At 39.9% G+C, this 12,973-nt stretch overlaps 2 protein-coding genes across 6 annotated transcripts; one reads left to right on the top strand and one right to left on the bottom strand.

Annotated features, from left to right (window-relative positions):
* The first annotated feature begins 1,281 nt into the window (after positions 1 to 1,281).
* LOC137127644 (transcriptional regulator QRICH1-like) lies at positions 1,282 to 11,215 on the top strand. Of its 5 annotated transcripts, XR_010914448.1 has the most exons (13): positions 1,305 to 1,774; positions 2,485 to 2,744; positions 2,856 to 2,930; positions 3,737 to 3,874; positions 3,962 to 4,813; positions 5,513 to 5,672; positions 6,068 to 6,222; positions 6,290 to 6,404; positions 6,473 to 6,581; positions 6,691 to 6,842; positions 6,935 to 7,025; positions 10,828 to 10,938; positions 11,078 to 11,215. XR_010914448.1 is itself a non-coding variant. In XM_067504914.1 (12 exons), exons 2-12 carry the CDS (start codon positions 2,496 to 2,498, stop codon positions 7,286 to 7,288), a joined length of 2,280 nt encoding a protein of 759 aa, XP_067361015.1. In that variant the 5' UTR covers positions 1,282 to 1,399; positions 2,485 to 2,495; the 3' UTR covers positions 7,289 to 9,289. The 5 variants fall into 5 exon arrangements, 4 of the variants coding, with proteins under 4 accessions (XP_067361015.1, XP_067361013.1, XP_067361012.1 ...); XM_067504914.1 differs by lacking the exons at positions 10,828 to 10,938; positions 11,078 to 11,215 and adding an exon at positions 7,105 to 9,289 and having other exon boundaries at positions 1,282 to 1,399; XM_067504912.1 differs by lacking the exons at positions 10,828 to 10,938; positions 11,078 to 11,215 and adding an exon at positions 7,105 to 9,289 and having other exon boundaries at positions 1,306 to 1,570.
* Positions 7,734 to 12,507, bottom strand: LOC137127645 (pseudouridylate synthase RPUSD4, mitochondrial-like). The gene is made up of 6 exons (XM_067504915.1): positions 12,010 to 12,507; positions 11,043 to 11,250; positions 10,865 to 10,958; positions 10,450 to 10,600; positions 10,245 to 10,342; positions 7,734 to 8,618 (listed from the first exon to the last, which is right to left on the bottom strand). The coding sequence occupies exons 1-6, from the start codon at positions 12,419 to 12,421 to the stop codon at positions 8,415 to 8,417; spliced, it is 1,167 nt and encodes a 388-aa protein (XP_067361016.1). The 5' UTR covers positions 12,422 to 12,507; the 3' UTR covers positions 7,734 to 8,414.
* Positions 12,508 to 12,973: the final 466 nt, after the last annotated feature.

The following is a 12,973-nucleotide window of genomic DNA, read 5'->3' as shown; positions in this document are numbered from 1 at the left end:
AAGCTGACGTCTTATTAACATTAAACACCAGCTGGTTACTTGGCAGCTTCCCATCACCCTCTCATATGCATAAACAGAAAGCAAGATTTAAATACCAGTGGCTCCAATAGAAAGAAATACTGGCATAAATACATTCCTAGTTTTTACCCTCACAGGACCATTTTTAAAAAAGTGGTTTTGACTATTAACCTGCCCTCTTTCTACAACAGTTATGTTAAGGTAAATCCCTTCTCAAAAGGATTACATTAAGATTCTCACAGTAGCACAAAGCCACGTGAAGTGATTCTATAAAGGCAAGTAGATACGAGCACTATAGTATAGTATTGTTTCATGACACTTTATGGGTTTTTACTATGAAAAGAATATTTACATTTACAAGGCCTTATGCCATATATGACATGATCAATGGACACCAGATGTGAATGATAAGGGTTCATGGCCATGACTGGCATTTTGATGAATCTTAGAATGTTATCATGTTTTACCATTGGTAGAACATTTGATTAAAGACACAAGGTACATTATATTAATATGTGAATTATAAAGAGCAAAAGCTCTTTCACCAGAGAGCCTTTGCAAAAAACCCAAATGGTCTGCAGTGACTGTGGGAATTAACTCTTTCATATCCAATGTGTAGCAGATATAGCCTATGCACACAGTACATCTGTCTTGGGCCACCTTAAGAAGGGTGAGAGGCAGTTTGTTGTGAAGCAAACAGGGGGAGGCCCTCAGTAGCACATGCATGGTGCTTTAAGGCAGACTGGGGAAGTTAGACTTTGTTAAAGGTACATACATTCCAGTGATAATCAGAATTACTGTGGGAAGAATTGTATCATTGCTTCACCTTATGCATGCATTTCGAATGATTGGCATTAAGAAGATGTACAACGTTTTGGTTGTTTTAAATCACCCAAAAGTACTGGGAACTGTGGAGATTGTTGGGAAGTCAATAAACCCCCAAATCTAGTAAAAACCTATACCATTTTCAGTGTAACGTCTGCCTTTTGAGAATAACCTAGATTAAATGCTCTTTATTGTGAAGTAAAAGCTAGTAACCTATATGTGAGTGCATGTTTTCATTTGTTGTTGTTGTGGTTGTTTTGTGTCTTCTGAAAATAAAAAAAATACAAAAGAAAATACTAGGCAACATATTATATACCTGCAATTTCAGATCATGTTTTTCTTCAGATAACCCATTCTTCACCTTAGAGATGTGGATGTTGTCTGTTGTCTGAAATTTTGAAATGAAACATCCTTACAGGAGAATTCGGTACAGTGATTAACGGAATTTCAGTGATCATTTCACACTTGGTGTAGGATGGGAGTTGTGCGGGCCATCGTCTGACAGAGCAGTCTGCAGAGGAATCGGGTTGTTTTCGGGGCCTATACTTCCGTCATTGTATGTCCCACTGGTTAAACACTGTCGACTCGTTTCTTCACGTGTGTTTCTGAGGTGTAAATTACAGTGACACTAGTCGTGATTGTGCCGGACAAACACATTTGCGCTTTGCTGGAGCTGGGAAACTTAAACACCGACATCAGACTGGATCTCCTCCTGAAATAAGCAGACGTCAGAGACCTCGCCTGCTCGCAGCTGCTGTTAAATTTTATCGCAATCTAACGTTAACCACAGCATTGTTTGCGTGATAGCGCTGCTGCATGCATGATGTAGTGAAGTGAATGGCTTGCTGGTGGTAGCTGTTAGACGTTTATCGGCTTTTTAGTTTTAAACACCGTGCCTTGGCGGAAAGGAGAGGATTTCGTTTTATTTAAGGTAGCATGACAGAATCCGGAGACTTCGAGCTAGCTAACTAACATTAACCTAGCACAGTGGTTAGCTAACGCTATTTAACTTGGCATTATGTTATCACAATGAATGGATTGTTGTTTTATTGTTTGTTAACTTGTCCTAGGAGCGAACTATGTAGCTTAATTACACAGATCACTGTAAAAATCACATTAGTATATGGCGGGCTTAGGTAGAGTTAGCGGTAGCGTTAGCTAACCAGACTACTATCCATATGGGTTGTGATAGTGCTTTGCTAGCATTGTTAAGCTAACTTGCTAACAGCTAGAGTTAACTACGACGTACACAGCGTTAGCGTGCAGTCTGTTCAAAAAAAGTCGTAGAAAACGTATCATCGGCACCTTAATCCATGGTTCTACTTACCTTTAACCAAAATGTGTGTCTGGTAGTAAATTACAAATTTGGGCGTAGTTTTGAGCCATTAAGCGACCTTAATTTTCTTTTTTCAATAAAAGTTGATAGGATAGAATCGTAGTCAAAATGCACTTTGTTTCATATGCTTACTGTGTTACCACTGCCACTCATTTAACCAGCAAGGCTTTCAATGATATGCTTTCAACTCACGTCTTCCTTTTTATAATAGTACATGTCAGCAGCATGCATACCATTAGAGGTGTAACATGTTCTAGACTTGAATATAATACGTATTGGTTGAAAGGGTATTTTTATCTTTCTAGGTAAAGTAACGATGAATGAGCAGGAGAGTGGGGTGGTCTCCTTTGATGAATATGTGCGACAGAAGGCCCGAACTGTGCCTCAGCACAGGATGAAGGAGTTCCTTGACTCCCTTGCCAAGGGCCAAGAGGTGCTGCAGGAGTTCAGCCAGGAAGGAGAGGTAGCCACCACCACAGCCATGGTGTACCAGCAGCAGGGTACCAACTGTGTATACACTGACAGCACAGAGGTAGCTGGGTCTCTCTTAGAGCTGGCTTGCCCGGTAAGATTTCATCTCTTTTATTATGGTTGTAGTTGCTTATTGATATTAGGATTATTCTTTATTTTTGATGTAGTCTACTGCACTTATTTGTATAAATATGCTTCATGACAGGTACAGGTGACCTCAGCGGAGATTTCACCTCAGATGTCAGTCCATCAAGGGTCTGAACAGCAACTCCAAGTGCAGGTAAGTTATTGTACCAATATCTGTGTCACATACTGTGTTTAAACTGTGCAAGACAGAGAGGGCTTGTAGGGTTTAGGAGAACTGTCAACACTCAGTGTTATGAGTGAAACATGGTTTAAGTGAATATGTTACATTTTAATTAATTGTTGTGAGGGTTAAAGTAGCTTTGCTTTGGCAGCTTTGCTTTGGCAGCTTTGATTCGTGTGTCCACCCAAGATGTAATGAAGCATTTAAATAATTCCGATTCAAAGCCCAAATGTCATATTCTGTTAATCATTCTTTATATTTTCATACTGAGCTTATATTTACCATGCTCTCTGGTGTGAAATAACATGCTTACTTAAACCTTCTTTCAGTCATTCACTCAGGTTATACTACTCGTAAGAAGACATGGTCATTGCCACACATTAGTGTGATCAATGATTTACATTCTCTCTGCGTCTGCATTACCGTGGGATTGGGTCCTTAGATGTATAAATAAACTCACAGAACAAACTATTTGCAATGAAAAAGGAACCACATCTTGATATATTGCCCTTCTTACATCTAAGTCTAATATACAATTCTGTAGCTACTACTGGTATACTTTTTCGGTAGAGAAAAATGTTTCTTTGGAAATATTTGCTGCCACCAGCTCAGTGTTAACCATTTTTGTGTCAGGTGCAGATAATATTTATTATGTTATTTTTTAAATAATAAATAAATCGGTAGAGTAATTCAGAATGTGTTGGTAAACAGTCATGTATGTTATTACATGGTGTGATTTCTAATCGGCCCATTAATTTTCATGCTCCCCTTTGTGGCAGGTTCAGATCCAGGAACAACAGCCCAACACAGTTAGCCAGGTTCTTCAGGTGGCCTCCCCCTCTCAGCAAGACCTGCAGGAGATCTCAACAGCCCAGCTTGTTCACCATGGTGAGCTCACTGAGGAGCAGCAACAGCAGGTGCATTATTAGTATCAGTCACTAAATAAAACCTATGTATGTGATGCATATCTGGTGTTTTGTTCACAATGCTGACTGTATTTGCAGATTCAGGCACAGTTGGTTGCAGCTGTAGCTGGAGGACAACAGTTCCAATTGTCAAGTGGCCAACAAATCCATTTACAAGGAGCACAGCACATTCAGCTTCCAGGGGGGCAGCACATTCAACTCCAGGCTGGTCAACAGATTCACCTACAAGGTGGACAACAAATTCAACTTCAGGGTGGTCAACAAATTCAGCTACATGGTGGCCAACAGATCCAGATCCAGACAATAGAAGCCATGTCTCCTTCCCAGCAACAGGCTTCTCCCAGGGAGACAGAAAAGAGGTGTGGCACTGTCTCAACAGTTATCCAGCCAGCCAAAAAACGTAAGGTGGATGTCCCTCTAGCTGTTTCCTATGCTGTTCCACAAGGCCAGCAGGTAGCCACAGTTCTAACCATTCCTCAAGGGCAGCAGCAAAGCTATGTTTCTTTACGGCCAGACCTGCTCACGGTCGACAGCGCTCAACTGTATAGTGCCACAGGCACAATCACAGGTCCCACAGGTGAGACCTGGACCATCCCTGTGTATTCCTCTCCACAACAGCAGGGTGTAACCCATATTGCAATACCACAGGAGACATACAGCACAATGCAAGTTACTACTACCAACGGTAAGGACAAAATGACTCCCATTTCCTCTTCAAGATCTGTAGATTTGCAGTCCGCTTCCACTGGCACACAAGAAGAAATAGTGCAGACCCTGTTCCCAGCACAGTTCATGAATGGAAACATTCACATCCCTGTGGCAGTGCAGACTGTAGGAGGAACTTACAACACTACCCAGTCAGTCCACATATGGGACCCAAATCAACAGAGCCAAGGAGAAGAGGGACAAGACCAGCAGCTCCATCTGCAGGTTAGAACAGACTTTTACTATACAACCATAATGTAGGCCTATGCCAGGATTGATGGCATTTATCCTATGCTTTGTTTCATGACATGATGCATTAAAGGGATGCATTTTAATTTAAAAATCCCTTTAAATAAATTGTAATTGCCTGAATGGAATGAGTGCTGTGGTAGATATGTATCTTTTAATATTATGAAATACTAAGAACAGTACAGTTATTTAAATCAATGCTTTTTGCAAGGTTGCAAATAATCCCAGGTTCCAGGTGTTTTTCGTACCCTTTTTAGACGGACTGGTCCTGAAATCTATGTACATTACTACCACATTTTCTCATAGAATTATGATCATGTGATTAATAAAGCTATAATATGTAATATTCTTCCAGCACATTTTAGTTAAAATGTGGTCCATAACTTATTATAGAGTAGAGAGGTGCTGTCATGTCCTACTGTGACACAGATTCATAGAACAGCACTGCCAGCACTACAGAGATATTTCCTTCTTGAAGGTTTCTGAGTAAGACTCACCATTCTAACTAAGAAAAGAACAAACCGTGTGCATCAGGATGTGACACTACAGGCTTTGTTGCAGCATAAGTATTTGATGCCCTGAGTGCATTGATTTTTGTGCTACATCATAATGCCTAAAAGTTGCATGTTGCAGCTTGTCCAGAAGGTTTTATGTTTTTATTTTGGTCCTGTGTAGTGTCAAGTAGAAACAGATGATCATGCTGAACCACCAACAGAGATTCTGGTCCCTGTCTCATTAAAGCCAGAGGAGGGCCTGGAGGTCTGGCGCCTTTGGGTGAAGCGAAAAAATGCTGAGCTAAGCAAGCAAGAAAAGACAAAGCTGGCACCAATTGGACGTAAGTTAACATACACCAATCAGACATAACATTATGGCCACCTGTGCAATACAGTACAGTGGCTGTGCCATGAATTCTACTTTTACAATGTTATAATTTCTCTGTTTTTAGGTTGAAATACTCAGAAACGTCATATTTCTACTGTGTTTATTATTGAGGTCAAAGTGGTTAGTGGAGTTGTACTGCAATCTAAGAAGCGGTGGTTCATGTTTTGGCCACCCTATTTAAAATGAATGGATTATATGTGACATTTGTCAAACAATCCTAATATTAATAATTACGTATATTTATTTTAACCTCTGGACCACCATTTAGTATTGATCTCTGATGTGTTAGCTGTTCATGTAGTACTTCATGTAAAAACTGCCTCTGCTCAACTCTGTCCCTTTGTCCAGGTCGTCAGCCCCTGCGTTTTCAAGAAGACTTGGTGTCCAGTGCAGTAGCTGAGCTAAACCTGGGTCTTTCCCTGATGACACAGGAGGCACAAGGGGCAGAAGAACAACAGTTTGCCCCTGATGTTTTATATTACATCTTCTTGTGTATACAAAAGGTAAGTGTTGCACTTATCAAATATGTTACTAAATATTAAAGTTACTAATGCCCATTTCCTTCTGTAGTATCTCTCTGAAAATGGACGTGTGGATGATATTTTCTCTGATCCATATTATGGACGTTTCTGTGGGTGCTTACACAAAATCCTGGATGGTTGGAAACCCAGTGTTCATCCTTTAGGTAAGATTATCCACATTTACATTTTGTTGTAAATAGAAACACCTATTCAATATGTGTCCCTACTTTAGGTTACATTATTCCAAGTCATGTAACAGAAGAGATGCTGTGGGAGTGTAAACAGCTCGGTGCACATTCACCTGCCACACTGCTCACAACTCTGATGTACTTCAACACTAAGTAAGTAACCACCACTTTTTGCTAAGTCACCCAGATCTCCCCACTGTAATGAGTCAGGGATGTATTTTTGATGTAGAAGTTCATTGTGATACAAATATATTTGTCCCAGATATTTCCACCTGATAACACCTGAGCAGCATATGAAAGTAGCTTTCTCTAAGGTGTTAAGGCACACAAGGAAGAACCCCACTAATATAAAGGACAAAGCAACAACCATTCGCCTTCTCAAAGGACAAGGTCTACACACTGCAGGACAAAAAGGTGCCTTAGTACAATTTGGTTCATGTTGCAGAATCACAGCCTTTGACTGCAGAAATTACTGTTGCTGAACTGTTGTGTTATGTCTGTTCCAGGGACTGATGAAATGTATGAAGAGCAGGTCGAGGATCCAGAGAATCCCCTTCGTTGTCCCATTAAACTGTACGACTTTTATCTCTTCAAATGGTAAGTGGTAGTCGAAAACAAATATTCTGTTTACTGAGTTACTGTGTACATACAACTGTACTCCTTTTTTCTTTTCTAGTCCTCAAAGCATTAAAGGCCGTAATGATGCGTACTATATGACCCCAGAACCAGTCGTCGCACCTAACAGCCCCATGTGGTACTCGTCTCAGCCCCTCACGAGTCAGCAGGTAGAACACATGTTGGCTCGTATTATCGTGGTTCGAGAGATCCAGGAAATCATTGGCTCAGAGAATGTGGGCTAAACTGAGAGGAGGAATGGGAACTAGTTCTCCAGTCGCTGACTGTTGGCTATGCAGTACCCACCTAGCTCTTCAAATCTCAGTCCATCTCAAATTAAATGGAACATCTGAAACAATCCTTTCCTTCTGATGATGATTGCACTCAAGATTTTTCTACTACATTGCCTTTTTCAGCTAATTGAGTGGACTGTTGATTCTCTTGACTACCTGTTTAAGCCATTGCCTCTGTAACCTTCCAACTGACAAAGTGAGGATCTGGTCTCGGCACTGTTGGATTATGAGCTCAGTCGTGCTGTTGCTCTCAGCTGAGCAGAGGTGGTACATTTTCCTGTACAAATCAGTCTCATCAATATGAGAATATTTAAACGTTCACTTCTTAACCTCAAAGACATTTATTCATGTCTTACTTCTCCTTAAGGTCCCACTATGATACAACATCTTAATAGACAATTACAGGGACCACTGCTCACGACTTCTTTTGTATCCTGACAACATTTTGCATCATGTATTGATACGTTCAGAACTTGTGCCTGGTTTTTCAAAAATGACATCTTATTTAAACTTGTGGATCATTGAATGATACTCACAAGGTCAAGTGCTATATTGTCGTCATTCAGGAAATTGGAACCCATTTTCTCAGGTCAACACTAGCAATCAAGACACCCATCAAGGATTTTTTGCCAACTTATTCCTCTATGTATGTACAGTACGCTAATTAAACAGGATATGCAGATGAAAAAATATTTAGCTAATGCAGGAAAAAATCCTTGTACCCAGGTCTTATCAACAAATAAAAGAGTATTTAGAGATGGTTTCCATAAATACAAATCTATAGCTACATATAATCTCCAAAGAAATTACAGAAACGTGTTGATTAACAATGTTGACAAATAGTTGTAATACAGTTCTTTATTACTAAAAATAGTTGTCTAGCACTGTTCAGTCATTTTCTACAGAGCCTCTTTTGTGTTAATAATTTTACATAAAAGCCCTTCCAAAAACCCAGTTTTATATCACTATTTAAATGTTAACTTTTCTCCCATGCAAGAGTCTGAAATATTTCACAGCAGTTGTCCACTACTTCCAGACATCCATTGGGTTGTAAAGAATTGAACATTTCTAAGAGGTCCTATTTATTTTCTTTTTCATCAGGAAGAATCAAATGCAGACGTTTCAATGTATGTGTGAAGTATTTTGGCAGCGGACAAGACACAGTGATGTCTGCTTCACTGGCTCCTGGAAGAATCAGTTGTCGAGAGTGCAAATGAAGAGGAAGATATCTTATTTTGCTCTGTTCCAGTCCAAGCTTTCCCAGCACACGTTCTGGTAGTTTCTGTAGAGTATAATGTATAATTTTGTTATTTAGAACAGGAAAAAACAGGAACCAAGACCTTGCAGATATTTGGGTCCTATATGTGTGATAATATAACACAAGCATCAGTGATTTGTTTTATGCAGTGCCTATAAGTAGTTAGTGTTCAAATTCCGACAAATGTACAAAGGGATTTAAGACCACTTTAGAGTCACTGAATAACTCAGAGTACAGGTAAATACATCTTTATGAAATGGAATATAGCATGTGTTAATCTGCCTAGAGCAGGCAGCCCACATAGGCTAAGATGGGAGAGACTGGGCAAACAACTGCACTTAGGGATCTTCACCAGTCATAGTGCCTATTTTAAGGGGCAAAAAGCCCAGTTAGCTCGTCACTTCTTTCAGTTACTTTATTTCATCACATGCTTTCAGGCAAACTATCTGAGATTTTATTTGACGTTTCCCTCGGCACTCTCCCATAAAGCTTCCTTGTAATAAACCAAGGCTGCTAGGGCTACCTTGTTTATTTTAGTTGACAAATCTACAAAAGAGTTAGATAAATAAGCACTAAGCTGTCAGCAGTTCACAACAAGATACCTAAACTGATGAATTTCTGCTTTAATGGCCCAACCATACAACAGCAGGTGTTTCAACAGTACACACTAGGACAATTTTTATCCTTGCAGCAAATCTTACCTATTTGTAGCTACAATGTGGTTCTTTAATTAATGAAATTTAGGCAAAAATATTTCAAATTTGTTTAATAAAACAGCGCTGGGACAAAAAGAGCTATAAACCTCAAAGTTTACATCAGACACATCTTGGTGTGTCATCTGACACTAAAACCAAAAGATGACTAATTATATATGCCTCTTGCTTGTAGGAGGATTGCTCGTTATTACTAGGCTGCTAATGTTCTAAGGTTTTTCTACTTGAAACTGTTAAATAACTATCCACTTTAAATTGTAATGGTAAATTGTCAGCACTTATATAGCGCTTTCACTTATAGCACTTTTCTACTTATTGGCACTCAAAGTGCTTTATACTGCTTCTTATTCACCCATTCACACTCACAATCACACACACACACTCATACACCGATGGGGGAGCTGCTATGCAGCTGGCCAACACTCACCGGGAGCAACTAAGTTGGGGTTCAGTGTCTTTCTCAAGGACACTTCGACATGTGACCGGAGAAGCCAGGGATTGAACCAATAACTGGGAGATTGGTGGACGACCACTCTACCTTCCTGTGCCACAGTTGCTTTACTTTTGTAACTACTGATTTGGTCATACTAAAAATCTAACTAAAAGCTGTGTGTTGCTGTAACTGATCGGTGCTACATTAGTTTGGTTGCTGAGCCAGTGTGTCACAAGTGAGAAGCCTTTACTGCCCTTTGACAGTATAATTCTTCTAATCAAAATGGCACAGCAAGTGAAGAACTGTTAGTGAAACATAAGTGACATGCTGTTGTTAAAGGGGAATGTACCAACAGTGACATTCAACCCAGAATGGACTAATGTTATTAAAGCATGACTGGCATACTATTAGGCAATTGTCCACGTTGCCACTGTTGTTTATGTACAATACAACTATTTTATATTTCTACACATATTTAAAGCCACCCTGCTATTTACATTTTACCTGTGGTGCCAGTTTGCTCCAGTGGGAATATTTATGGTCCCCAAGAATGGGACATGCCAGAGCAAATGCCATGTGGACTCTTAACTGGTGCTTAACTCCTGTGGAAACAAACAAACAAAAAAAAAGATATATGAACAAGAATTTAAAAAACGCAATGTGTCCAGTCTGCCCAGATAACCTGAGAAGTTCAGCTCAGTCTTCTTACCAGTAAAAGGCTGTAGCTCCACAAGGCTGCAACCACTGCTGCTGTCCAGGACTTTGTACTTAGTCACTGCAGGGTGGGACTGCCGATGAGCTCGGACTCTGGTCACACCATCCCCTGCATTGTTCATTCTGAAAAGTGGACTTAACGCCATCTGAAATTTGCAAAAAGTCATTAGACTAGAAAAATTATGTACAGTAACATGAATAGTCATCAAACTAACAATCACTGTTTTAATCATTGACAAGTAAAGTGATTTAATTGATGCTGCTTTAATGTCCTCATGACCAACTACAAAAAACAAAGTAATTTATTCAGTATAAAGCCTTTGTTTGCAATTTCTACAAGTACTACAACAATTAAGATGTGATTTCATGGCAGGTGATTTGTGCAGCATCAAAACCACAGAAGAAGAGACCTTGTAGTGTGGCTGAGGGCCCGTGACCTCTCTCTCTGTGATAGGAATGTCAATCACTCCTTCAGACGGTACAGGTACACCAATTGCAATGACCCTGTGAAACATAAAATATATGAGGATGTTGCTCAGTCTTGAAAAAAAAAAAAAAACCCACAAATATCAGCATTCAGTGTCTTACCAGTATTTTCTCTGCACCTGGTTGTTTCTGTGCAGGCTGAGTATGTGCTCCGCTGCCTCTTCACTCCTGGCCAGTAGGAGAGCCCCCGTTGTCTCCTTCTCTAGTCCCAAGCAGAGGAGCAGCTGAGAACCAGACTTGATCTTCATGCCCTCCATAATTTTGGAAAGAACAGGAAGCACAGAAGAGACGGATGTGGCCCCAGAGTCATCTGAAAAACAATGACAACAACAAAGAACTCATGAGTTAGAATCTATGGGTGGCTGAGGCCTTTCTGTGTGGAGTTTGCAGCTTTTCCCTGTGCTTACTTGGGTTTCCTCCATGCACTCCAGTTTCTTCCCACAGTCCAAAGACTAACTCTAAATTGCGCATACATGTGAACGGTTGTCTGTCTCTGCATGTCTCTATGTTGGCCCTGAGTTAGACTGGTGGCTTGTCCAGAGTGAATTCCTGGGATAGGCTTTAGCCCTCCACAACCCTGAACAGGATAAGTTGTTAATGATAATGGATGGATGTTATTAGCCAATGTTATTGGTGGTGGAGTGCTACCAGAGTACATCATGTTAAGAAGTGGCTGCAATGTTTTGGCACCTACCTGACACATAGTGGAATTACTCACCTTTCTGATAGTTTCAATTGAAACAACTGATAAACTAACCTTGTAAATTTAGATTTTATGGCAGAGCGGTCTCATATTGGACTGCATTCAATTGTACAGGTGTACCTAATAAAATGACAAGTGAGTTTACATTTCATACAGATGAGACAATGACATTTATTAAGCTATGATCAGAGTTTTGGTGCCACTTTTACTGAACTCAAAAGATGAATCGTTTAATTTCTCGAGAACCAATTAAGTGACAGATTAACAGCAGATTAATACCTTTTTCAAATCAAACCCCGCATATTACTTCAACTTTATAAATCATGCCCCACTTAATCTGTTGGACAGCCAGATTGGTTGCTTTACCTCGGACGGGAACGCCATGGGGCTTACTGATGACAACTATATCTTTGTCCTGGTACAGCATGCTTCTGTGGAGGTGTTTTGCCAGCACGTTAGGATGAACATTTTGCAGCTGCAGACTGAACCGTTTCAGCTCCATGACCCTGCTCTGCTGGCCGGACACCGGGAACTCCGCAGCCTGTGACTTCGTCTTCTCCTGCTGGACTCTCCGAGCCAGGTCGATCGCTCTTAGCCGGGGTTTTTCTCCTGTGTCGGCGCCTGGAGCATGTTTAACGGCGGTGCCCCGAAGCCATCCGTTCGACAGTGTAGTCCCCAGACACCGGCGGAGTTTTGGCCGTAATCTGATTCGAAAAAATAGGGTGTTTAGGCCGGAGCTCCAATCGCTTGTACAGGCCATTCTTCTGCAGCTGTTCATAGTGGCTCAGACTGAAGCCTGGACCAGGAGAAACAACCACAAACGTAGAGGAAAACCTGATATTGAAGTCTTTAAACCACCTCCGGGTCATGCTTTTCAAAATGAAAACGTACAAACTTTATTTTCCACTCTTTAAACAACGAAAGGTACAAAACTAACTTATAACAAGTATATGCTATTATTTTATGTCACGTTTTAAATAACTAAAATAATAATAATAATAATAATAATAATAATAATTGACATTTATATATATATATATATATATATATATATATATATATATATATATATATATATATATATATATATATATATATATATATATATATATATATATATATATATATATACACACACACACACACATACATTTAATGTCACATTTCCAATACAAATTCTTCTCTGGCATTTAGAACATGAATTTATTGTGAATTCAAATTCATCATAGGTGAAGTGTGTTTCCCCTCATTGAAGCGTTAATCCCATAAAACCCTAATGACAACCTTGAGATGAAGTTACCTTTACTGTGAAATGAAATGTGTGCATAGA

Source organism: Channa argus, chromosome 5 (assembly GCF_033026475.1).
Source record: "Channa argus isolate prfri chromosome 5, Channa argus male v1.0, whole genome shotgun sequence".
Taxonomy (NCBI): Eukaryota; Metazoa; Chordata; class Actinopteri; order Anabantiformes; family Channidae; genus Channa; species Channa argus.
The sequence above is the reverse complement of the archived record's forward strand: the minus strand, read 5'-3'. Positions and strand labels throughout refer to the sequence as shown.

Coding starts and splice junctions, on each gene's coding strand:
- LOC137127645 (XM_067504915.1), bottom strand. CDS start 12,421: ATGAACAGCTGCAGAAGAATGGCCTGTACAAGCGATTGGAGCTCCGGC. Junction 10,601..10,864: donor GCCCTCAGCCACACTACAAG/GTCTCTTCTTCT, acceptor TGCAAATTTCAG/ATGGCGTTAAGTCCACTTTT. Junction 10,343..10,449: donor GGAGCTACAGCCTTTTACTG/GTAAGAAGACTG, acceptor TTGTTTCCACAG/GAGTTAAGCACCAGTTAAGA.
- LOC137127644 (XM_067504914.1), top strand. CDS start 2,496: ATGAATGAGCAGGAGAGTGGGGTGGTCTCCTTTGATGAATATGTGCGA. Junction 3,875..3,961: donor CTGAGGAGCAGCAACAGCAG/GTGCATTATTAG, acceptor CTGTATTTGCAG/ATTCAGGCACAGTTGGTTGC. Junction 6,223..6,289: donor TCTTCTTGTGTATACAAAAG/GTAAGTGTTGCA, acceptor TTCCTTCTGTAG/TATCTCTCTGAAAATGGACG.